At 52.8% G+C, this 20922-nt stretch overlaps 1 protein-coding gene across 1 annotated transcript in view; it reads left to right on the top strand.

Annotated features, from left to right (window-relative positions):
* LOC144724246 (CUB and sushi domain-containing protein 3-like) overlaps nucleotides 1-20922 on the top strand; it is a 256770-nt gene that overhangs the window by 224126 nt on the left and 11722 nt on the right. The window contains exons 46-54 of the mRNA XM_078603219.1: nucleotides 895-1077; nucleotides 2109-2285; nucleotides 2714-2893; nucleotides 3117-3290; nucleotides 12635-12808; nucleotides 14786-14859; nucleotides 15618-15729; nucleotides 16736-16915; nucleotides 20178-20243. Coding sequence (XP_078459345.1) covers nucleotides 895-1077; nucleotides 2109-2285; nucleotides 2714-2893; nucleotides 3117-3290; nucleotides 12635-12808; nucleotides 14786-14859; nucleotides 15618-15729; nucleotides 16736-16915; nucleotides 20178-20243 — 1320 coding nt within the window. The remainder of the gene's footprint in view (nucleotides 1-894; nucleotides 1078-2108; nucleotides 2286-2713; nucleotides 2894-3116; nucleotides 3291-12634; nucleotides 12809-14785; nucleotides 14860-15617; nucleotides 15730-16735; nucleotides 16916-20177; nucleotides 20244-20922) is intronic.

Raw genomic sequence — 20922 nt, 5'->3', positions numbered from 1 at the left:
GGTCGCGTCGCCGCGTTGAGTTTGACGACACGTGCGCTGAGTCCTGCACACCGGGAAATCCTTCAGAGATTCACTCAAGCGACACCGGCACGACTCGGCACTATTTCTGTGGCATCGTGGTCGTGATGCCATCTGATGCTGTCCTCGCGGGGAGTCGCAACGATGTTAACTCGCATCGCCACTTGAATTTTCGTACAAAGGAAACGTCGCTTGAAAACGTGTGAGAGCATATGTGTGTGAGAATCAACCCCGTGAAATGGTAATTTGTAATAACACTTTTCAACTCTGACTAACCTCATTAAGAACAGGGGGGAATTAAATGTGGCGTAAGGAGAGAGGCGGTTGTTTATTTAATAAAATTAAGAGCTGTGGATAAAAGACTTGCTTTTCCATGGGTCCTGCATGCACAAGGCATCTTAATTATCTGCTTATTAATGGTTCATAATTGCCCTGACGCATGATGGAAAAAAATGACGAAGGAAGGGCATTTTAGCAATCCCTAAAAGAGCGAATCTATTTGCATTCAACTCGATGTCATAACCTCGCACCCTGACGAACCTACACTAATTGCTTTGGGATAATTGCGCGCAACGTATTCGAGGCCAGTGCTTTGCATGATTACTTCATTCACGTTACAGAGGATTTATAGCCCGTGACAAAGAACACGATCCCAACTACCGAATCGTAGGGGGGGGGGGGGAAGTGTATAGAGTGGGCTTGTGTTCCAACGTATTTTGCTCTGCTTTGTCGAGAGAGAGGGTGGGGGGGGCGGTGAGTGGGCGGGCGGGCGGGCGGGCGGGCGGGGGTCAGGTAAATGAAAAGGATTACAAAATAATGAATTTGGAGCGACGCCAAAACATTCTACGTGACCCCACGGATGATCGTGCCTCTCAGGCGACGGCCACGGGGCGTGCGGGGACCCCGGGGTGCCGCCGCACGGCTCCCGGCGAGGTGGTGCCTTCCGGACGGAGAGCGTGGTGAGCTTCTCGTGCGACGACGGCTACGTCCTGCGCGGCTCGGAGCGCCGCTCGTGCCTCGCCAACGGCAGCTGGTCGGGGACGCAGCCAGACTGCAGAGGTGCGGGCGAGAATATAAAGCACGGGCGGTAAACACCAGCGCCGTACGCAACGCCCCGAGGAGTCGGGAATTCCTACTTTAAACAACAACAAAGCAGTGACGTCGGTGTTAGCCAAAACAGAGGCGATCGGCCAAATGCATTTCTTCGCGCGGTCCTGAGCACGCGGCAAACGGCACGGCATGCGAACAATTTCAGTGTGCGCTCTCCTTCAGCGATCGTGACGGCAGCCGTCGTTTTCGCCACCAAATTGGCTGCGATGTCACCGCAGCGCTTGTGCCAGGCTAGCTGCGCTTTTGAGACCGTGTCAGAATCAATCATCTTCATTTAGACCGGTGGAATCCGATGAGCTGTGAAGCTCTTTATTTCACAGATGTCCAGGAGACATCTGTGAAGTGTGGAGGGTGCTTGCTCGCAGGAGGTCACGTGACAGACCCAGGTGTTATGGGTTAACTGATGGCGATGACTGGGGGGTTGCACCACCCGTGCTCCCTACTGTGCCACCCTCCCTTACCGCATCAGCTCGCCCCTTCTCCAGCCCGTTTAGCCCCCTCTATCTGACCAATCAGAAGCTGCTCCTGGAGGAGTTCACTGATGAGACATGCGAGTGAACTGTGATATGAAACCATAACTAACAGCAGTGAATACTGATCTCATCACCAGCCCTGCCCTCCCCCCCTCACAAACTAACACTACCCAGTGTGGTGAAATATGGTCAAACGACCGCCATGAGACTGAAATTGCGTGGGGAGACCTTCAACCATAGATGGATTACTAATGGTGAATTAAGGATGGCTGGGAAATAAATATATACGTCCAAATAGTTTTATTAAAAGTGCGGAGTTTCGTGAACATTACTGTCATAATCGGCGTGGCACTGTAACTGGTGTGTATGTGCGCATGTGTGTGTCTGTGCGCATGTGTATACGCGCGTGTGTGTGCTTGTTGTGTGTGTGTGCATGTGTGCGTGCATGTGTATGCGCATGTATGTGTGCGTGTGTCTGTGCGCATGTACGTGCGTGCGTGACCCCAGCGGTGTCGTGCGGGAATCCGGGCATCCCCATGAGCGGCGTGATGGCGAGCTGGGCCGGCGCGGTGTTCCCAGACTCGGTGACGTACGCGTGCCGGGACGGCTTCCGCATGCTGGGCCAGCGCACGCGCCACTGCTCCGCCAACGGCACGTGGAGCGGCAGCCTCCCCAGCTGCATCGGTAACAAGCACAAAGATCCCTCGTGTAGCCCGAACAGACTTTTGGGGCAAATGTTGTTAGCGAGTAACACCTGTGAAGGCCGGCACGGCACACGAGGGGGTGGGTGGCCAGCACCACGCCCGACCTCCTTTGTCTCTCTAGTGGCGATGTTTTTACTGCATCGGTAACGCACGGGCGTACGCACACACGCACGACGGCGTAAACCCGCGGCAGCGTAGGCTTTCACGGCTGTGCTGGGTGGCTCTCCGGTGGTTCTCTGGTGCGTTTTCAGAATTTATTTTCTGCTCCTCCTTGGGGACGCTGAGAGGCTGAAACTGACGCAGTGTACGCAGCTGCAGCTCGGGATTCTGCCACACGTCTCGGCGTAGATGTGCGCATCGGCGGGATAACTAACGATGGCTCTATGTTTGCTTTGCTTTACGTGTTAGTCATTACCTGTGGCGATCCTGGAACGCCGGCTAACGCGGTACGGACAGGCGTGGACTTCACCTTTGGCCATAACGTCACTTACCGGTGTCACCCGGGCTACACCATGGAGCCCACAACTCAAAGCCAACGTGTTTGCACCAAGGAAGGCGTCTGGTCTGGAAATCTGCCTCTGTGTAAAAGTAAGTTTTTTACATTGTTGACATTTGCGTGTGGGAGATGGACTGTTATCATCTCAGCCATATAGCGTAATTCATGTTAACAGCATCCCATAACGCGTGCTCTCTTCACCAACCCGCACCGACCAGCGTGGTGAAGTACGGTCAAATCCACCCGCGCCCCCAACCCCACCCACCCATGACTGATCGCGCACCCAAACCGAACGGTGTGCCGTTGCACGTGAAGTCATCCGATGCCAGGAGCCGCCGCTCGTGATGCACGGGAGGCAGGAGAGCGGCGACTTCACCTGGGGCTCGGCGGTCGCCTACGGCTGCCTCGCGGGCTACCAGCTCTCGCACAGCGCCACGCTGTTCTGCGAGGGCCGCGGGGAGTGGACCGGGGAGCTCCCTCAGTGCCTCCGTGAGTCCCGGCGCCGCCACGCCGCCCCCGCGAGCTTCCCCGCCGTTTGTTTTCATTGCCCCCCCCACCCACGCCGGCTCGCGACCGATGAATTAGGCGCGGCGGTATTAATGACGTGGTTGTTTAAGTTTTGCTGCGAATCTTTCGAGATTTTCAACACGTTCGCTGAGCGTTAGCAGATAATGCGGTGGCGGGTAGAGGGGGGCATTGTGGATGATGATGCCCTCCCGTGACCCACCCCGACCTTTTACGTGAGCCCGTGCGTAGGTCTTGTTCCGTGGGCGCCCGCGCAGCGAATGCACCTACTGCCACCTTGTGGCAACATCCAGAAAATAAAAACATTGCAGTGAGAAGGACCCCCACGGTCGTGCCCATTTGGGGGTCTGCAACCAAAATAACAAGATACTATTTTTTCGAATTCAGAGCGCGCAATGCCCGTGGTGAATACTCGACGGTGGTCCTGGATAAATAACATCACGAAGTCAGTCCTTGAAGAGATGCGTGTGGCGTCCGGAGCCGCAGGTTGCCGACCCCCATGATCATGCCCCATTCACATTCTAAAAAATGTATCAAACAAAAATCTAACGGGACGTAAAAACTTACAATGAGTAATTTTAAGAAGTGCCCAGCTGCAGGGTGACGCGCAGCTCAAAAACCTCCGGCTGTGAGAAGGGGCCAGCCGCCTCTTCCCAGCAGCGCCACGGGTCGACGAGCACGGTTGGCTACGTACGGTGCGAAAGAAGTTCAGCAGGACATACGTACGTTGAGTCGCCGCCGCCACCTCACAAAGCGGGAAACTAAGACGAGATGTTTCACATCGGAAAGCCGTTACGGGTTTATGACTTTGTCCCTGCCTTCTCTGTGCCATGTAGGGGCAGAGATACGTGAAGCCGGAGAGTTAGTTGCATGGAGGTAGACGCAGAAAGAGACAGAGAGAGACAGGGGCAGAAACGGAAACTCTGAATGGCAAAGGCAGTGAAGCAGAGAGACACGCAGATACAAATGTAGGGAGATACATCGGTAGACAGAAATAAAGAGGAGAGAACGATATAAATAGACAAGCATGAATAGACATGCATAAATAGACAGGGAGGCAAACATCGGCAGAGGGAATGAAAGGCATTATCGACATACAGCACGTAGAGATCGACTCTAAGGTGGACATAGAGATTGGTACAGAGAGGCAGACAGGGAAACGACACCCTTGGAGATGAACAGACAGAGATGATCCTTACCCATGTGTAATAAAAGACTCGGACGCTTCTCTCTGTCCTGTGTCCTTTATTTGGGTTCGATCTCTTTTCCCTCACGGCACTCCCCTATATACTCTCTGCTCTGCAGCCCCAGGCTGCTGTCGCTCACGTAGCCCAACTCCCTCCTAGCAGACCCGCTGCTGTCTCGTCGTGCAGACCCCTGCTGCCCAACTCCTCCCTTGCAGACCCGCTGCTCTCTGCAGCCTCCTCACTGCTCCTGCTGCCCGGGGGTCGGTCACCGTTGGCCGACGGTGCCGATCCTCGTGGCCCGGGTGTGTGGCGATCTCGCCACTCTCTCTCACCCTTCGCCCTGCGTGGCCTCACACTTTCCCAGTCTCCGATCACTCCCGACTGCTTCCGGTTACCCCCCTTATAGACCTCTACCCTCTCCCCCACGTGACGTAACTCCTCCCCCCATGACGTCACTTCCGGGAGGTCGTTTACGCCCGCATTACACCACCCTCCCCCGTAGAGAAAATCCAGCCGACCTCGGCTGAACACAACTCCATTAAGCAATGCGAGCGAACACGACCGAATACGAAAAAGGACACAGAACACACCATAATATACCGAAAGAACAAGAACACAACACAATAATTAACGAAATGTGAGGGATTTCGAGCGGGTGCGGGTCGCCGGGCCGTCCCGGACGGTCGGTGGCCCTCCCGCCGAGCGGGAACGTGGCAGGGTTTTAAGAGCGACAGGCTGAAGTTCGTCTGTCGCTATTGGAGGCCTGGCAACGTCCCGGTCCCCTATTCTCGAAGGCGCAGCATCAGAGGCGTCCCGCAATCGTGTCCGCGGCGGGGTTGGAAGGGCTGCGGGCCTCAAAGGTTCCGCAGCCGTGATAGGCGCACCCCGAGCTGAGTCTTCTTTCCCCTGCCGCGTCACGGCCGGCTCGTCTGTGAAAGGCACGACAGGCGCTCTAGCAAAGTCAGCAGGCACAGGCAAGGGCGAGTCGGCAGCAACAGACCCCGGCAAGGCAACCTCAGAAGATGACGCATCCGGTCGAGGGGCCACGTATGGTTTCATCCGAGATGTATGGACGAACCAACGCCGAGAACCAAACCGAACACGCGCCGACTGTGGGTTGGGAACCTCGATGAGGCGAACCGGCCCTTGCCATGGCTTATGTAACTTAGGAGAGGTACCTGGCCGCACCTGTGGACAATGGAGCCAGGCCAGGTCCCCCGTTTTCCAGGGGCATTCCCCTTTTGAACGTCGCGCACACCGCTCGTTCCGAGCCTGGGCTTTGGCCGTAGCCATGCGAGCCCCTACCCGCGCCTCAGTGACTCGGCGAACGGTGTCCTGAATATAATCAGGAAGAGGCTTGACAGGTCCCCTCGCTCCGGTTCCCAACTGTTCATTAATCGGCGGTACGTTTTCACGACCGTACATTAGAAAAAACGGCGAATATCCTGTAGCCGCATGCGGCGTCATCCGGTACGCTGAAAGCACCCCAGGGATATGCAAATCCCAATCCGATTGTTTTTCACTAACCGTATGGCACAACATGGCGGACAGGGTCCGATTAAGCCGTTCCACCATACCATCCGTTTGTGGGTGGTAGGGAGATGTCCGTATTTTTTTTGTACCCAGAGCCGCACACACCTCCCCCAACAATTTAGAGGAAAAATTCCGGCCTTGGTCTGTAAGGAGCCTCTCCGGCGCCCCTTTGTCCATAACATACCCAAATAGAAAGGCGTCTGTGATAGACGCCGCTGACTGGTCAGGCAAAGGCCAGGCCATCGGCCAGTGGGAGAGGTACTCCACCCCTACCAGCAAATATTTATTTCCCCTAGCGGATGGCGGAAAGGGTCCCAAAATATCTAACGCCACCAACTCATTAACTCGAGACACCTGAATAGATTGTATCGGCGGCACATATGGATGTTTAGGTGGCTTACGGCGGGCACAATCGGGACACGCGCGAACGTGCCCGACGACATCCGTCGTCATGCCGTGCCAATAGTAGTCTCGCTGCAGCGTCAATAGCGTCTTCTGCACCCCCAGATGTAAAAGCGTGTCACAATGCAGAGTCCTAATCAATTCGTACCGCAATGATGCCGGTACAACAAGACGCCAGCGTTCCTGCATCCCTTCCCTCCACATCAGCAAGCCATCACGGAGAGCGGTTTCCGGCACGCCTCCCGCACAGAGTCTCCCACTCCCCTTCACAGGCTGCTTACGTAACGTTACCAAAGAATCATCCAACATTTGTTCCCGAATCCAAACAGACCTCGGGAGATGTAGAATGCCATCAGCCGGTCCCCCATCAGCCGGCCCCGCATCAGCCGGCCCCGGCTCAAGCGGAGCTTCCGGCACTTCGACTGCCAGCGCGACAGGCGGAGGGGGGTGCTGAATCGGGCCACACCTATGCGTCCCCGACGCACACGCGCAAGGGGATCGCTGCGGCAGCCTGGAAAGTGCGTCCGCATTAGCGTGACGCACTTCCTTCCGATGGTGAATTTGGAAGGAAAATTCTTGCAGCGTGTCCAACCACCGCGCCAGCTGGCCGGATGGTTGGTCCATTTTAAGAGCATACTGCAAGGCCGCATGATCCGTGCGAACAATAAACGAACGACCGTACAGATACGGTCGAAATTGGCGGAGAAAAAAAACAATAGCCAAAAGTTCCCTGCGAGTGACGCAGTAGCGGGTTTCAGCGGGAGACAAAACCCGGCTACCATACGCCACCACGCGTTCCACACCACCTTTGGACTGAGATAACACCGCCCCAATGCCCGTGTCACTCGCGTCCGTATCCAGAATGAAGGGATGTGCAAAATCCGGATAATCCAACGTCGGTGCCGTAGCCAATAGATCGCGTAGGCCTCGAAACGCCGCCTCCTCTGGCGGTCCCCAAGCAAATTTGTGTCCTTTACCCGTCAGGAGATGCAAAGGCCTCGCGATCGTAGCAAAATTTGGAACAAACCTCCGATAATATGAGGCGAACCCCAAAAACCGACGCACATCCCCCACCGTGGCAGGGGTTGGCCAGTCACGGACGCACGCAGTTTTGTCCGGATCTGTGGCCACCCCGTCCGCACTGACGATGTGCCCCAAATAACGCACGGAGTGTTGCAGCAGGTGACATTTCTTAGGCTTAAATTTCAAATTAGCAGAACGCATCCTGATCAACACGGCCTCCAACCGCGATAAATGCTCGTCAAATGTGCGGCTGAAAACGATAATATCGTCCAAATATATAAGACATGTCTCCCACTGCAACCCCGTTAATACCAACTCCATCAACCTCTGAAAAGTGGCAGGGGCCGCATTCAGCCCCATCGGAAGACAGTTAAATTGGAATAACCCCTGCGGCGTACGGAAAGCAGTCTTTTCTCGCGAGGACTCGTCAAGGGGAAGCTGCCAGAAGCCCGAAGAGAGATCTAGCGTTGAAAAGAACTTCGCCCCCGACAAGGCATCGAGAGAGTCGTCCATACGCGGCAGGGGATACGCATCTGCCACCAACACTTTATTTAATTTACGAAAGTCTACACAAAATCACAATTTGCCATCTTTCTTCTTGACCAAAACAACAGGTGCGCCCCATGGGCTGTTAGACGGAGATATTATGTCCGCAGCCAACATGTCATCCACTGCCCCTCGAACATGCTCTCGCTCAGCCGGACTCATCCGATGCGAGTTCAACCGAATAGGGGCAGCGTCCCCTGTGTCAATATGATGCTAAAGCAACGAGGTGCGTCCTAAGTCCAAATCATCGGAGCTAAACACATCAGAATAGCTCGATAATAATTTACGAATCGCACAACGTTGTTCCCCGGAAAGAGCTGAATTCTCCCCACACAATTCAGCAATCCAGCGGTCATCTACAGCTCCGGGGCCCGAAACACCTCCAACAAACCCCCGGCCGGACAGATCATCATGAGCTGTAAACGCAGTAGTGGCATGTGCCACAACGGTACCCGCCGGCACACACACGCTTTCGGCACTCGCGTTAAGCACCTGCAAAAACGGCTGCTGGTCTGGCCGAACGCACTCCAATCGCCCCCGATGGAGAATTCCTTGACAGTCGTTAGGTGACGACTGCGACGCCTTGGCGCGTTCCCTCCAGCCGCTGACTCATCCGGTGGCATGTTCAACATGGCATCGCAGCGTGGTGTCGACAAGATGGCGGCCTTCCGTCGCGGAGGGCCCAAAATGGCGGCTTCCCGCCTTTCGTCGTGCGCCACGCCCAAGATGGCGTCTTCGTGCCGCGTGGCTGATGGCGTCGACATCGAAGACAACCCGGGCTCCTGCGGACCACCAACATCTCCTTCCGACGCCGTCCTCGGCGTAACGAGCTCACACAACTGTGCAAGTACGTTCTTGAGAGTTTCAAGTTGCTCCGCCATCTGACTCCATCTTAAATCCGCGTCCTTTGGTGCAGACTGGTCCGCCGACGCGGCGACATCTTGGACCCCCGGACCCGCACTCGTCCCAGCACGGATCTCCTCCTCTGCCGGAGTCGGGTCCACCGCAGGAGGAAGGTCATCATCGTCGGAAGATGAAGCCGATGCCGGAGACGGAATATTCTTTTTTCTCAGTTGTTTAGCCATGCCGTTACACTTTTGACACCAGTGTAATAAAAGACTTGGACGCTTCTCTCTGTCCTGTGTCCTTTATTTGGGTTCGATCTCTTTTCCCTCACGGCACTCCCCTATATACAGTCTGCTCTGCAGCCCCAGGCTGCTGTCGCTCACGTAGCCCAACTCCCTCCTAGCAGGCTCGCTGCTGTCTCGTCGTGCAGACCCCTGCTGCCCAACTCCTCCCTTGCAGACCCGCTGCTCTCTGCAGCCTCCTCGCTGCTGCTGCCCGGGGGTCGGTCACCATTGGCCGACGGTGCCGATCCTCGTGGCCCGGGTGTGTGGCGATCTCGCCACTCTCTCTCTCACCCTTCGCCCTGCGTGGCCTCACACTTTCCCAGTCTCCGATCACTCCCGACTGCTTCCGGTTACCCCCCTTATAGACCTCTACCCTCTCCCCCACGTGACGTAACTCCTCCCCCCATGACGTCACTTCCGGGAGGTCGTTTACGCCCGCATTACACATGTATCGATTGTTCAATTTAAATGTTCCATTTCATTGAGGCACTAGTGCTGTGTGTTGTTGTCTTGGTGTGGTCTGGGACTGTTGTTGTTTTGCTGCCTTGCCCAAGCTTGCAATTTGTGTTGAAAAATCAGCAGGAATTTTTGTACTTATATACTATATTTATTCATGTTGTGACTTGCTTACCCTTTCCTCGACTTTGCACTCCTATCGTGTTGTTGTACTGTTTGTTATTGTAACCTGCGGACCTGCCCTGGCGCTGGCCTTCCACCCCCTCGTGTGCCGTGCCGGCCTTCATAGGTGCTCGCTAACAGCACTTGCCTCAATAGTCTGTTAAGGCTATGGGGAGGATCTTTGTATGTAAATGGTTGTGTGTACGGCCGTTAGCGTTTGTCCGGCAGTGCAGTATTTTGTACACTGCACCTTGAATCCCACAACTTAAGTTTGGCTGTTAGCCGCAGCATACATCAGTAGCGAAACATGCTTTTACATTATTTGGCTGCTATACATGTCCAAATGACAAGCCACTTCGTCATTTGTGGCCATGTCATTCTGATAAAGAGCGATATAGCTCAGTGGGCCTTACCTGATAAAATAAAAAAAGATTTTACAGTGGTTTTCTGAACTGGTTGTTCTGAAACCACTATATTTAGATTACTGAAAACTATGAACTTGATACTTAGATGTGCGGTGTTCACACCAGGGTTTGCACAGCAGTTGTTAGATGAGACATGGGAAGCTTCTTCGTAGTGATAATAAGATCTGGGCGACTCATAATCCAATTCAAGTCGAGTTTGTTTTCCCACATATACGGAATTCTGGAGTTACCCGGAATTATGAATGGAATAGTCTTCAGCCCGATTCATCGCGCATGAAGGGTGCCACCCAAATCCGCAAAGAAATATCCTGCAGCCAATTTAAGGCGAAGCCACCCCTAGAGAATATGCAGAACGCGTTATGACACCGCACTGCCACTGATGTTTGCCGTGGCTGTAAATTAAACCGAAGTCGCCAGGTTCATACCGCAGTTTGTTAATAACTGCACCACCACCCTAACCCTAACCCATACGTGCTCGGAGAGCAAAGGCAGTGGATTGAATAAGGGCGTCAATTTAGTATTATTATATATGCATGTACGTTGAACCTCTTTCGCACCATACGTAGTTCTAAAGGCTGCTCTGACAGGATGCCGAGATCACTATCCAAAGCGCACCTCCGATTAGCACGGTTTTCTACGTACGGTGTGAAAGAAGTTCAAAATTACATATACAGACAGACAAAATGAAGACTTTACCCTCTTGTTGATTAAAAAAAATTTTAATTTACAGCCGTATCTCATTACACTGTTGGGGAAACGCCTCGCAAGTGTTTATTAGGCATGGGGTTCGTTTGATGATAATCACCGCTTTATATGAACGTACTATCCACCTCATTTCCATATCACCTCGCTGGGAAGTTTGCCGACTCCGCCTTCGATGGCAAGGGGCCCGGGAGCTATCCGGATATCACTCACCGATAACTGATGCTAGCCATGGCCAGGAATTTAATTTAGGTCACTGGGTTCATGGGGCAGTGCTGGTGGCCCACTCCCATCCACCTGCCTCGTAGAAGTATACGCAGTGTGTGAGTTTGTCTGTTTACGTGCGTGTCTGCGTGTCTGTGTGTCTGTTTACGTGCGTGTCTGTGTCTGTGTGTCTGTTTACGTGCGTGTCTGTGTCTGTGTGTCTGTGAAGATATGGGGAGCAGTGATGTAGTGGTTAGCGCGCTGCGCTATGAGCCCGGTGACCCGAGTTCGATTCCCACTCACGCCCAACACCAGTGACGATTATTTTAACCTGTCCTGGGCCTCCCCTACGTCGACTCAGCCTCAAATAAGTACCTGGTGCGGTGTGTAAGCATTGCCACTAGTGAGACAAAGGTGGTCGGGCGTGGTGCTGGCCACCCATCCCCTCGTGTGCCATGCCGGTCTTCATAGGTGCTCGCGAACAGCACTTGCCCCAACAGTTTGTGAAGGCTAGACGGGGGAGTGTTTGTCTTTGTTGACATTCATTGCCACACGTTGGACACGAGTGTGGCCACAGCGAGGGAGCAGACTCTCTTGGGGTGAAGGCAAAACACGCTGGCCACTATGCACGGCCATTCGCATCGGTCTTGTGTAGCTTTAAACAAAACATATACACACATGTAAGAATAAGGCTGCTAACTGATGAAAGATACACGGCATTTATTGATGGTTTTAATTATATTAAAAAAGAGCTAATTTTGTTTGCAGTATTCCTTTTTTAATGTTTAACATCTTTGAGAATAATGACACAATTTAATAGCCTGCGGAAGCCCCGCAGTCATATATCATTGACGGTCTGCGCTCCATCAATTCAGGTGTTTTGTTTTTACTCAATTACCGATTCACAGGCCCAAATGCCCAAAAACGCCAAATGGCCAGCAACGGACGGCACTCTTAGAGTTGTGATTGATAAAAAAAAATAGTTAACACGACTCTTGATATTGAGCGAGGTAATGAGAACTTGGTAGAAGAGACGACGATGGGAGGAGGTGGCGGTTCCTTCCAAAGTGGAGCGGTGCGAGGGGAGAGGCAGAAAGATAAGTGAGGTGAACTGCGGCGTGGTGAGTGAGCGAGCGGTGGGCGAGTGAGCGTGGTGAGCAGGCGAGTGAGCGCGGCGAGTGAGCGTGGTGAGCGAGTGAGCGTGGGGAGTGGTTGTGCCCTGTATTTCCACAGTTGGCACAGTAGGGGGCACAGCTGGTGCATCTGCCAGTCATCTCAGTTACCTGGGTCTGTCTCGTGACCTCCTGTCAGCAGCGAGCCTTCGATACTTCACGTGGCCTCAAAGTGCACCTGGCCTGGCACAGGCGCCGTGGTGACGTCACTGCCACTTCACGGCGAATGCCGAGTGTTGTGTTGCGTGTGCCCCGTATTGTGGTGAGCGGTCGCGGTTGGGTGACACTGAGCCCCATCAACACGAGCGGATTAAATATATGGATGGTACGTGTGTATCCAAACAAATGTGCCATTCATTTCGACAGCCATGTTCTGCGGAGACCCAGGCGTCCCCGCCAACGGCGAGCGACAAGGCAGGAGTTTCACCTTCCAGTCGGAGGTCTCCTTCACGTGTGCCTCTCCGCTGGTGCTGGTCGGCTCTGCCAAGCGCGTGTGCATGGCCAGCGGGATGTGGAGCGGCACTCAGCCGCGTTGCATCGGTGCGTCCCGTCCCGTCCCGCCCCCTCTCTCCCTCCCTCCACAGGCTCACTCACCCACTCGCCAGACTCACTCTCCCAACCGCTCACTCACTCACCGCACTGCGGGTCATCTCACTTCCCTTTCTGCCTCTTTCCCTCGGACCGCTCAACTTTGGCATTGCCTCCTCCCATCGTCGTCTCTTCTCCCACCCTGGGGGCATTGCGAGCAGAGGCCGCTGTTGACAGATGCAGCCACGTGGGCTTCACTTTACCAGCTTCAAATCCCTAATTGAGAGGCATTGCTCTTTCGGGAACGGAAAACCTTGCAGGAAATGTTTCAAAGGACAAATGGAGACTGGAGCCGCATGGAGTGGAGTTGACTGCAAACTACAGCAGTTTAATTATTTAAAGTGGAATTCAACACCATTTGAATTAGTGAATTGCCCACATGCGACTATGTCTGAAGATTCTGTACACAAGGTAGTCGTGTCGCATCACTGCTGTGGCCTCCGTCAGTGGACACCCAACCTTGGCCAGCCTTTGGGTGGTGTCCCCAGAACAGCTGATTCATTCCACAATGTTAGTCCATTGGAGGTGTTCTCACTTCTCCCTGTTCCCTCTCCTCCACCTTTGTAGGGCGGTGGTCGTTACTGATGTCGTACCTCTGCTTTTCTGGATTTCACGGACCGTCGTCGGCTGTGATCTCTAATTTATTCTTGTTATCGCTGCTCGCACTCGACTGAATCAATCTTTTGGTGCGGCCTACGAGATGCGCAGTGGCCCTCTGAAGCATCTCATTTCCATCGCTGGGATATTTCTCGCATATTTGCTGTTATAGTCCGAGTTTCAGATCCATACAGGAAAACCGATGAGACTCCTGCTCCCACGATTCCGATCCCAGTGACTATTTAGACGTTCTTGGCGTTCCAGATCGGGTTAAGTTTGGACGGCGACAGCTTTTGCCTTTGCGGCACTTGACTTTCTTTCTTCCAGGGATTTTCCATCGTTGACGATCGTCAATCCAAGGTAGTTAAATGTACCCTCGTCATAGTGGCCCGTCCACCTGTGTACCTGGAATGTACGTACATATGTTGAACCTCCATCGCACTGTGCATAGCCACCCGCGCTAATCGTAGGTGCGAACCCTCCTGGCGCAGAGGCCTACCTGAGGCTCATGGAAGGCAGGGGGAGCGGCTTACCTCCCTCGTGGCGTACGATTCCGAGAAGCCGACCCAGCAGCTCAATAAATGCGTGCGTGTTGTGAGATAGTGGTGGGGAGAGGAGGAATGAGGGATATTATTGGAAGTGAAGGAGGAAGCTCGGGGGAGAGCAAAATCCTGATGATTTCTCTGCTGATCAAGACAACGGGACAGAGGGAAATAGCCACCCACAGGCAGGGGAGAAGAGCGACATCTCAAGCCTGCACCTGAGGAAAGAGAGATGGAGCTGCCAGTGAGGTGGACAGAGGGAGTTTGACGTCAGTTTGATCCCGTGTTTCACGACAAAGTGTTTCTTTGTGTTGGCACGTGCCACAATGGAAACGACAGGCGTTATTATGTACATCATGGGACCTTTTTGCCAGTATCAAAGTATGATAAATCGATATGATATTTTTGATAAGTGCTGCTCACCCCGAGCTGTAAGTGCTCTGATACGTGCATTGTCTTTGTTTGTGGCGAATTGGCACGTTCTGTTTACGTGACAACCCTCACTAGTTGGCTGTCGGGTGGTGGCGGGTTTTAACGACACATTTATATATTAGCGCGATCTAACCCAAAACAAAAAATAAAACTCTTATGGATGATATTGGTCGCGAAAGCCTTCGTGTTAAAATGAAGAGAGAGTATCACGACATGCCGTATGTTGATTTTGACTCAAAATAAAATGAGCCCCTGCCCTGTTGGAGGTTGAGCTCAAATGCAAAGGTATAAGGAGGGTGTCTTGGAAAGCGGCAACAATATTTGCTTCTGTCTGCAAAACCGTGTCCTCTTGTTACAGAAGCATCTCACACGACCTGCACCAACCCCGGCACGCCGCACAACGGATTCCAGAACTTCTCCCTGGGATATCAGGCAATGTCTACACCAGCGATCTTCTTCCCCCATGCTGTATTAATCCAACTGCCGCATCGGCTGCCGCGGTGTAACGCGTTCGCACCCCCCGGACCTGCAATCCAGAGGTCGCGGGTTCAATCTCCCGGCTCGGCAGTTGAAACAAAGTTCCAAGCTTCTTAAATCATCACTCCCCCCCTCATCTCTGTCCACCCGGCAATGTAAACGGCTTCACCGCAGTGACGTGCGCAGCCCACATTGAGCCGTGGTGCCCGATGATGGCGAGATGTTAACTCCCTCGCCTAGTAGACGGGAGATCGTGGGTTCGATCCCGAACCTGCCGCCTGCTGTATATTTGGAGTTTGCGTGTCTCTCTCCCCGTGGTCGCATGGATTTTTCTCCAGGTCTTCCGGTTTTCCCCTCCACATTTAGAATAGACGTCACTCGTTTAGAGTATTTGACCACCGCTATAAATGTCCACGTGATAAGCCGCTTCGGTGAGCTGTCATTTGTGATGGCTGGGTCGCTTCTCAAAAAAGTCCTACATAGCGCAATGTGCCTTACCTCGTAAAATAAAAAAATAGTTTAGTTTTTTTTAGTAAAGTCTGGGTACCTTTGGCTAGTTGCCCAGAGCTCGATCGAGTGCAGGCCCCCTCTGCGAGCCCGTGGCGTGAAAAATAAAACAATTTCTGTGCTGCGCCTTTTCTCTCCCTCCTGCTTCAACAGGCTTTGTCTGCTCTGTTTCCCTTTTTTGTTTTTCCTTACAAACACGACGCCAGGTTGGGAGCACCGTGGCGTTCGAGTGCAAGAAGGGGTTCCACATCCAGGGGTCAAGTACTCGGACCTGCCTCCCTGACCTCACGTGGAATGGCCTCCAGCCCGAGTGTGTCGGTACGTCCCTCGCCACTACGGCCTCGTGCCCAGCACGCAAGTCCTGCCACCGGTCTGACGACGCACAAGGGGGCCCGCTCGGCAGCGTTCGAAAGCTCTCGGCCTCGCGCAGACCGCTGGCTCAAGAGGGCTGAACGTAAAAAATTAGCTGGGCACACTCACCCAGTCGCTCACCTAGTCACTCACCCGGTTACTCACTCGGTCACCCACCCGGTCACTTACCCAGTCACTTGCTTATTCGCTCTGTCATTTGGACCACCGCCGGCTCCACGAGTTGGGGAAAATGTGGCCGTAACCAACAACGGGCAGCAGTGACATAAGACTTAACTATAGACCACTTGCACCCTCATTGGGACTTATCTGTTACAGTCATCAGTGCTTGCTGTGTGATGTGTTTTTAATGTTTCAGGTTTCTCATTATTTACAGATTTTTATATCGGTCCTAAAACAAACAAAGAGGAACAGTGCCTGCTAATGCATGCGTTCCGTAAAGGCTTCCAACGTGTGATTGTCCTCGGTAATGACCGTGCCGCCGGTTGACTTGCGATCGTGACGTTACCTTCCGAGCCCCGAACGAGGTGACGTCGCGCGTCGTGAGGTCAGGGGACAGGCGGAACGAACCTTGGGAGACATTTGCCAATCTGCTCGGACCCGACGAACGGTCGCATCAGGGACATCGGGTTCGCCGCATTTACAGTCGCAGCCTCGCCGCAAAATTCCCGTGGCCTCGCTGCCGATCGATGTTTCACTCCCAACGTCGCATTCTACGGTTTCAGAATCAGAATCAGTTTATTCACGCCATAGGATTCCGACGAGCTACGACACTTTTTTTTTTACCCGGTCGTCCACTTTGACATCAGGAACAGAGCAAACGCCGACCAGGAGCGGCAACGGCGCCCGTTGCGCGTTTTTCCGACGCCGAATAGCACGCGCGAATTTGCCCACCCCGGCCTCTTTTTGGAGGTGGCCAGCCAACCGACGACCTTTGTCGGCGCGCGTTTTTCAGCGCACAGATGCAGCCAGCCGGAGACTCCAGCCTACGCTGACGTCCGGGCGCAGGACGTCGCGCAGCTGGGCTACACGCTGCTTTACTCGTGCCAGCCCGGCTACTACCTGAGCGGCGGCTCCGAGCACCGCACCTGCGACCCCGAGGGTGCCTGGTCGGGAAAGCCGCCCCTCTGTCACGGTGAGGGCCGCCCGCTCCTGCTGGGTTTGGGAGAAAGTGAGGCCCCCCCCCACGCCTCAACTCCCCCCCCCCCCTTGCAACAACCCCCCCCCTTCAACCCCCCCTTAACCCCCTCCACCCCTCAACCCCCTCTCCCTCACCGCCCTCAACCCTCACCCATCCCCCTCAACCCACCCCTCCACCCCACCCTCACCCCCTAAACCGCCTCTCCTTAACCCCCCACCCCTCAACCCCCCCCCCCGCTTCCCCCTCAACCCTCACCCCCCTCCGCTGCCTTCACGTTATTTGTGGTCTCGCTAAAATAAATTGACACACGATCGATTGACCGTTGTGGATTTGACAGCCAGCATGGGGAAGCCTTCAACAGTAGCTTGACAGAGGGCTGAACATTTATTATAATTATTACATAGCAATTGTATAATACTGTAGTCATATACAGCACGGTTGGCTACGTACGGTGCGAACGAAGTTCAACGTGCGTATATGAGCGTGTATACGTCCAGCATCGGGAGACCACATACTTGGAGAGTCTTGTCATTCTAAAACTTGTATTTGTTGTTTATATATAGTGAGTCTAGATTTGAAGCTTTCGTGACTGCAAGGATTCATATTCTTAGGTTTTTTCGGTAAAGTCACGTAGGTAAAACATTAAAATTAATGAAAGTAAAATAAAATAAAAATCACGACGTTTCGGAGGCAACACAAGTCTCCGTCATCAGGTGGGACCGTCACAGCCAGATTTGATGCAGCAAATCTGGCTGTGACGGTCCCACCTGATGACGGAGACTTGTGTTGCCTCCGAAACGTCGTGATTTTTATTTTATTTTACTTTCATTAATTTTAATGTTTTACCTACGTGACTTTACCGACAAAACCTAAGAATATATAGTGAGTGTCGCTGCCTTCTAGGATCGCCACTTGATATTGGCAGACTCCTCGGATCTGCCTGTCTCTGACGCCAATAGCTCATCACCCTGCCTCAGTGGGGCCGTGTGTGATACTCGTGCTGCTTGGGAAAATATTTGACAACCCCCATCCTGCCGACTAGGTCAACAACCTCCAGATTTCCTCTCTCCCAGATCGTGCTTCTGAGCTTTCAGATAGCCTCGCTGGCTGAAGTTTTATCTGAGACAGATCCAGAAACATTGGTTAATGACTGGGGAAGGTCTAAGCCATTACACCAGCTCTTCTTAACTGTCTCCTCTTGGAAACATTCTGACATCGGTGACAGAATGACACATTTACCGATCACCTGAATATGCATGTGTCATGTTGCAAACACATCTTGCAGAACTCAAGAAAGGATACCACCAGCCACACTGACTTTGCATTGACAAACCTCCACATCTTGCCAGAATGTGTCAGCTAATGATGACGCCTTCTTTCGTTTTTGGTACAGCCTCTGGTCCTCGCACCTGATTGGCTCACAAGTGACGACACCACATGTGTAGTGGGTTCACTTGTGACATGGACGACGTAGTCGAGGCACAACGTTTATTATAACTTTGTATTCAATACAGGGCGACGTATACAACACTTGAAGTGGTAGCGGCCCCTTCACCCGTCCTGAACAGGGAAGACCCCGAGCACTATCCCCGGCTGGTCTGCTCCCAGGTCCTCCGCTAAGAGTGCTAGGGGAGGCTATCTGATCCAGCCCTGGTCAAGCACGGATCCCGGCACCCAGCTAACCAGGCCGTGCTCTTACAAGAGCATCGGCTCTGAGGCTCTCAGGGCCGCGCCTCTGGCTTGCCCTGCCCGGCCCTGAGAAGGACAGCGAGCCAGGGGAGTTCCAGGGCCTATCTGCCGGTCTTCCGTCTTCACTGGTTCAGCTTGTATACTCGACCACGAGCCCTCTGGCTCCCCGCCTTTTATACCAATTTCCCCCGAGGGGAGGGGCTATGGGAGATCCCAGCGACCACCCACAGCCCCCCAGGGTTAACCGTTGCGGACGTGGATGTAGACACCCCTGTGTGTGGGTGTAGACACCGCTGTGTGTTTGTCCGCTTCCTCTCCCATAACACCCCTACACATGTACCCCTCTAATTAAGGCCGAAACAGGAGGATTTCTCCACAACTCTGGCTGTCGTCTGATGATGCTGGTTGTTGTAATTACCGGCGAAACGTCACGGTGCTCGAATTGTAAATGTTGTAGTGGGTTTACTCTCCAACACACGACTGGTGTGCTGAACTAGCAACTAAGTGGCACGTTTTGTGGACGTGACAAACCTTACTTATTGGCTGTGTCGAGCGGTGGCGGGTTTAACGACACATTTATATTTACACGATCTAACCCCAAAAAACCCTCTTGTGGATAATATTGGCTGAGAACGCCTCCTCTGCGTTAAACTGCATATTTGGTGAAATCGGCTCACGGGGAGGTGCCAGGTGGATTATTACACCGTGGGCCCGCGAGAGATGGCGGCGGCCTTGAGCCAGCAGTGGATCGACCGTGGATGACGATGAAACGGACGCGTTTATAAGCAACGGGCGGTGGTGCGGGGGCAGTGCAGGCTGAGGGCTCACCACCGCAGGATGCTGCTCGTGACCGATGGATTGTGTTCGGGGCACTAGCCCGCAAACCGCACTTCTGCACCCCGCCACGCACACGCGTGGCTGCAACCGGTATTCCCGACTGCACATTCCCGGATGCACATTCCCGGCTGCACTTTCCCGCGCAAATCAGGCCGCAACTTTCTAGCACAGATCGTAAAATTCGAGTCGCAGCTGCAGGATAAAAGCAACCAAGAGCCTTGTTTTGCTTTAAAATAAAAAAAAATAATTTACTTTTGTAACGTCATAAAAACCAGTGCCGACGTTAATGTACATGTCAGCTATGGAATTACATGTTGAGAACAATTCTGAATATGTAATGTGCCAGTTCGCAATATTTCCCAGCGAGAATAATATCTCAGTGTTAATATGCATATTTTAGTTTTTTTTTTTCTTCTGCAAAAAAAGTCTGTGTGTTATTGAGATGCAATTCGCCTGTCTCTGAGCCCATGGCTCCCGGTTAACTGAGACACTCGTGTAGGCGGTTGTGTCACAGTACATTGAGGCCACCTCACCGCAGTTGATGTGCAATGATAGCGCGCTCACTTCTGGCAGCTTAGCTGCCTCCCTTCCAATTACCGAGGCGTTTGAGCCTTTGAGGTACGATTAGCGTGCTGCGCAGTGCAACTGCGACGTGATGATGGCGATGACGATGATGAAGCGTGTTTTTTTTGTTCACGATTGCAATGAGGTCATTGTTTCTTGTTTGCAGCTGGAATAAAGCAGAAGGAGAAGACGAGCGTGTCTCTACTTGGGACGACCGGATTCAAGCCGGCGGGTGATTGTCAGCATGCTCTCTGGCCTCGTTACGTTCATCCCGAAATGTATTCGCATTTGTCCGTGGGAGTTTTCTATCTTTTCTTTCTGAGAGTATGGAGTCATAATAATAATTAATAATTACATGTATATAGCGGCTTTTCATCAATGATCTCAAAGCCCTCTACAGGACGCAGCAACAGCAGAAAACACTCGGCATGAAAATCATGATATTATAAATACATTTTAATAATCCATTTACAAAATGACCTAAAAGTTTAATAAGCTGCAGGGTATATAAATGGGTTTTAAGACGCATTTTAAACATGTCCACAGACTCGGAGAGGTCCCTGATACCCCTTGGAAGTGTTTCATTATCTGGGGGCTACACGGGGGAAAATCTCGGTCACCCATAGACAGAAGCCTCGACCTGGGAATGCAGAGAAGATCTGCAGGAAAGGTCTGCAGGGTATTCATTTAGAATTGAAGTCATGTCTTATGGCTTCAGTGGAGCCACACGTCAGTAAATAATTGCAGCTTAGTTTTCTTTGAAGATAAAAGTTTGTCAGTTTTAACAAGGCTGGCAATGTCAAATATACTTCAAAAAGTGATCGCAAATTAATTTTCTTTACGCGCAGAATACCTACCAGAGGTTTATTTTTTTATATATCGAAATGTATGCAGTGTAAGGGATGTTAACT

Source organism: Lampetra planeri, chromosome 2, assembly GCF_965212315.1.
Source record: "Lampetra planeri chromosome 2, kcLamPlan1.2.h2, whole genome shotgun sequence".
Lineage (NCBI taxonomy): Eukaryota > Metazoa > Chordata > Hyperoartia > Petromyzontiformes > Petromyzontidae > Lampetra > Lampetra planeri.
The sequence above is the reverse complement of the archived record's forward strand: the minus strand, read 5'-3'. Positions and strand labels throughout refer to the sequence as shown.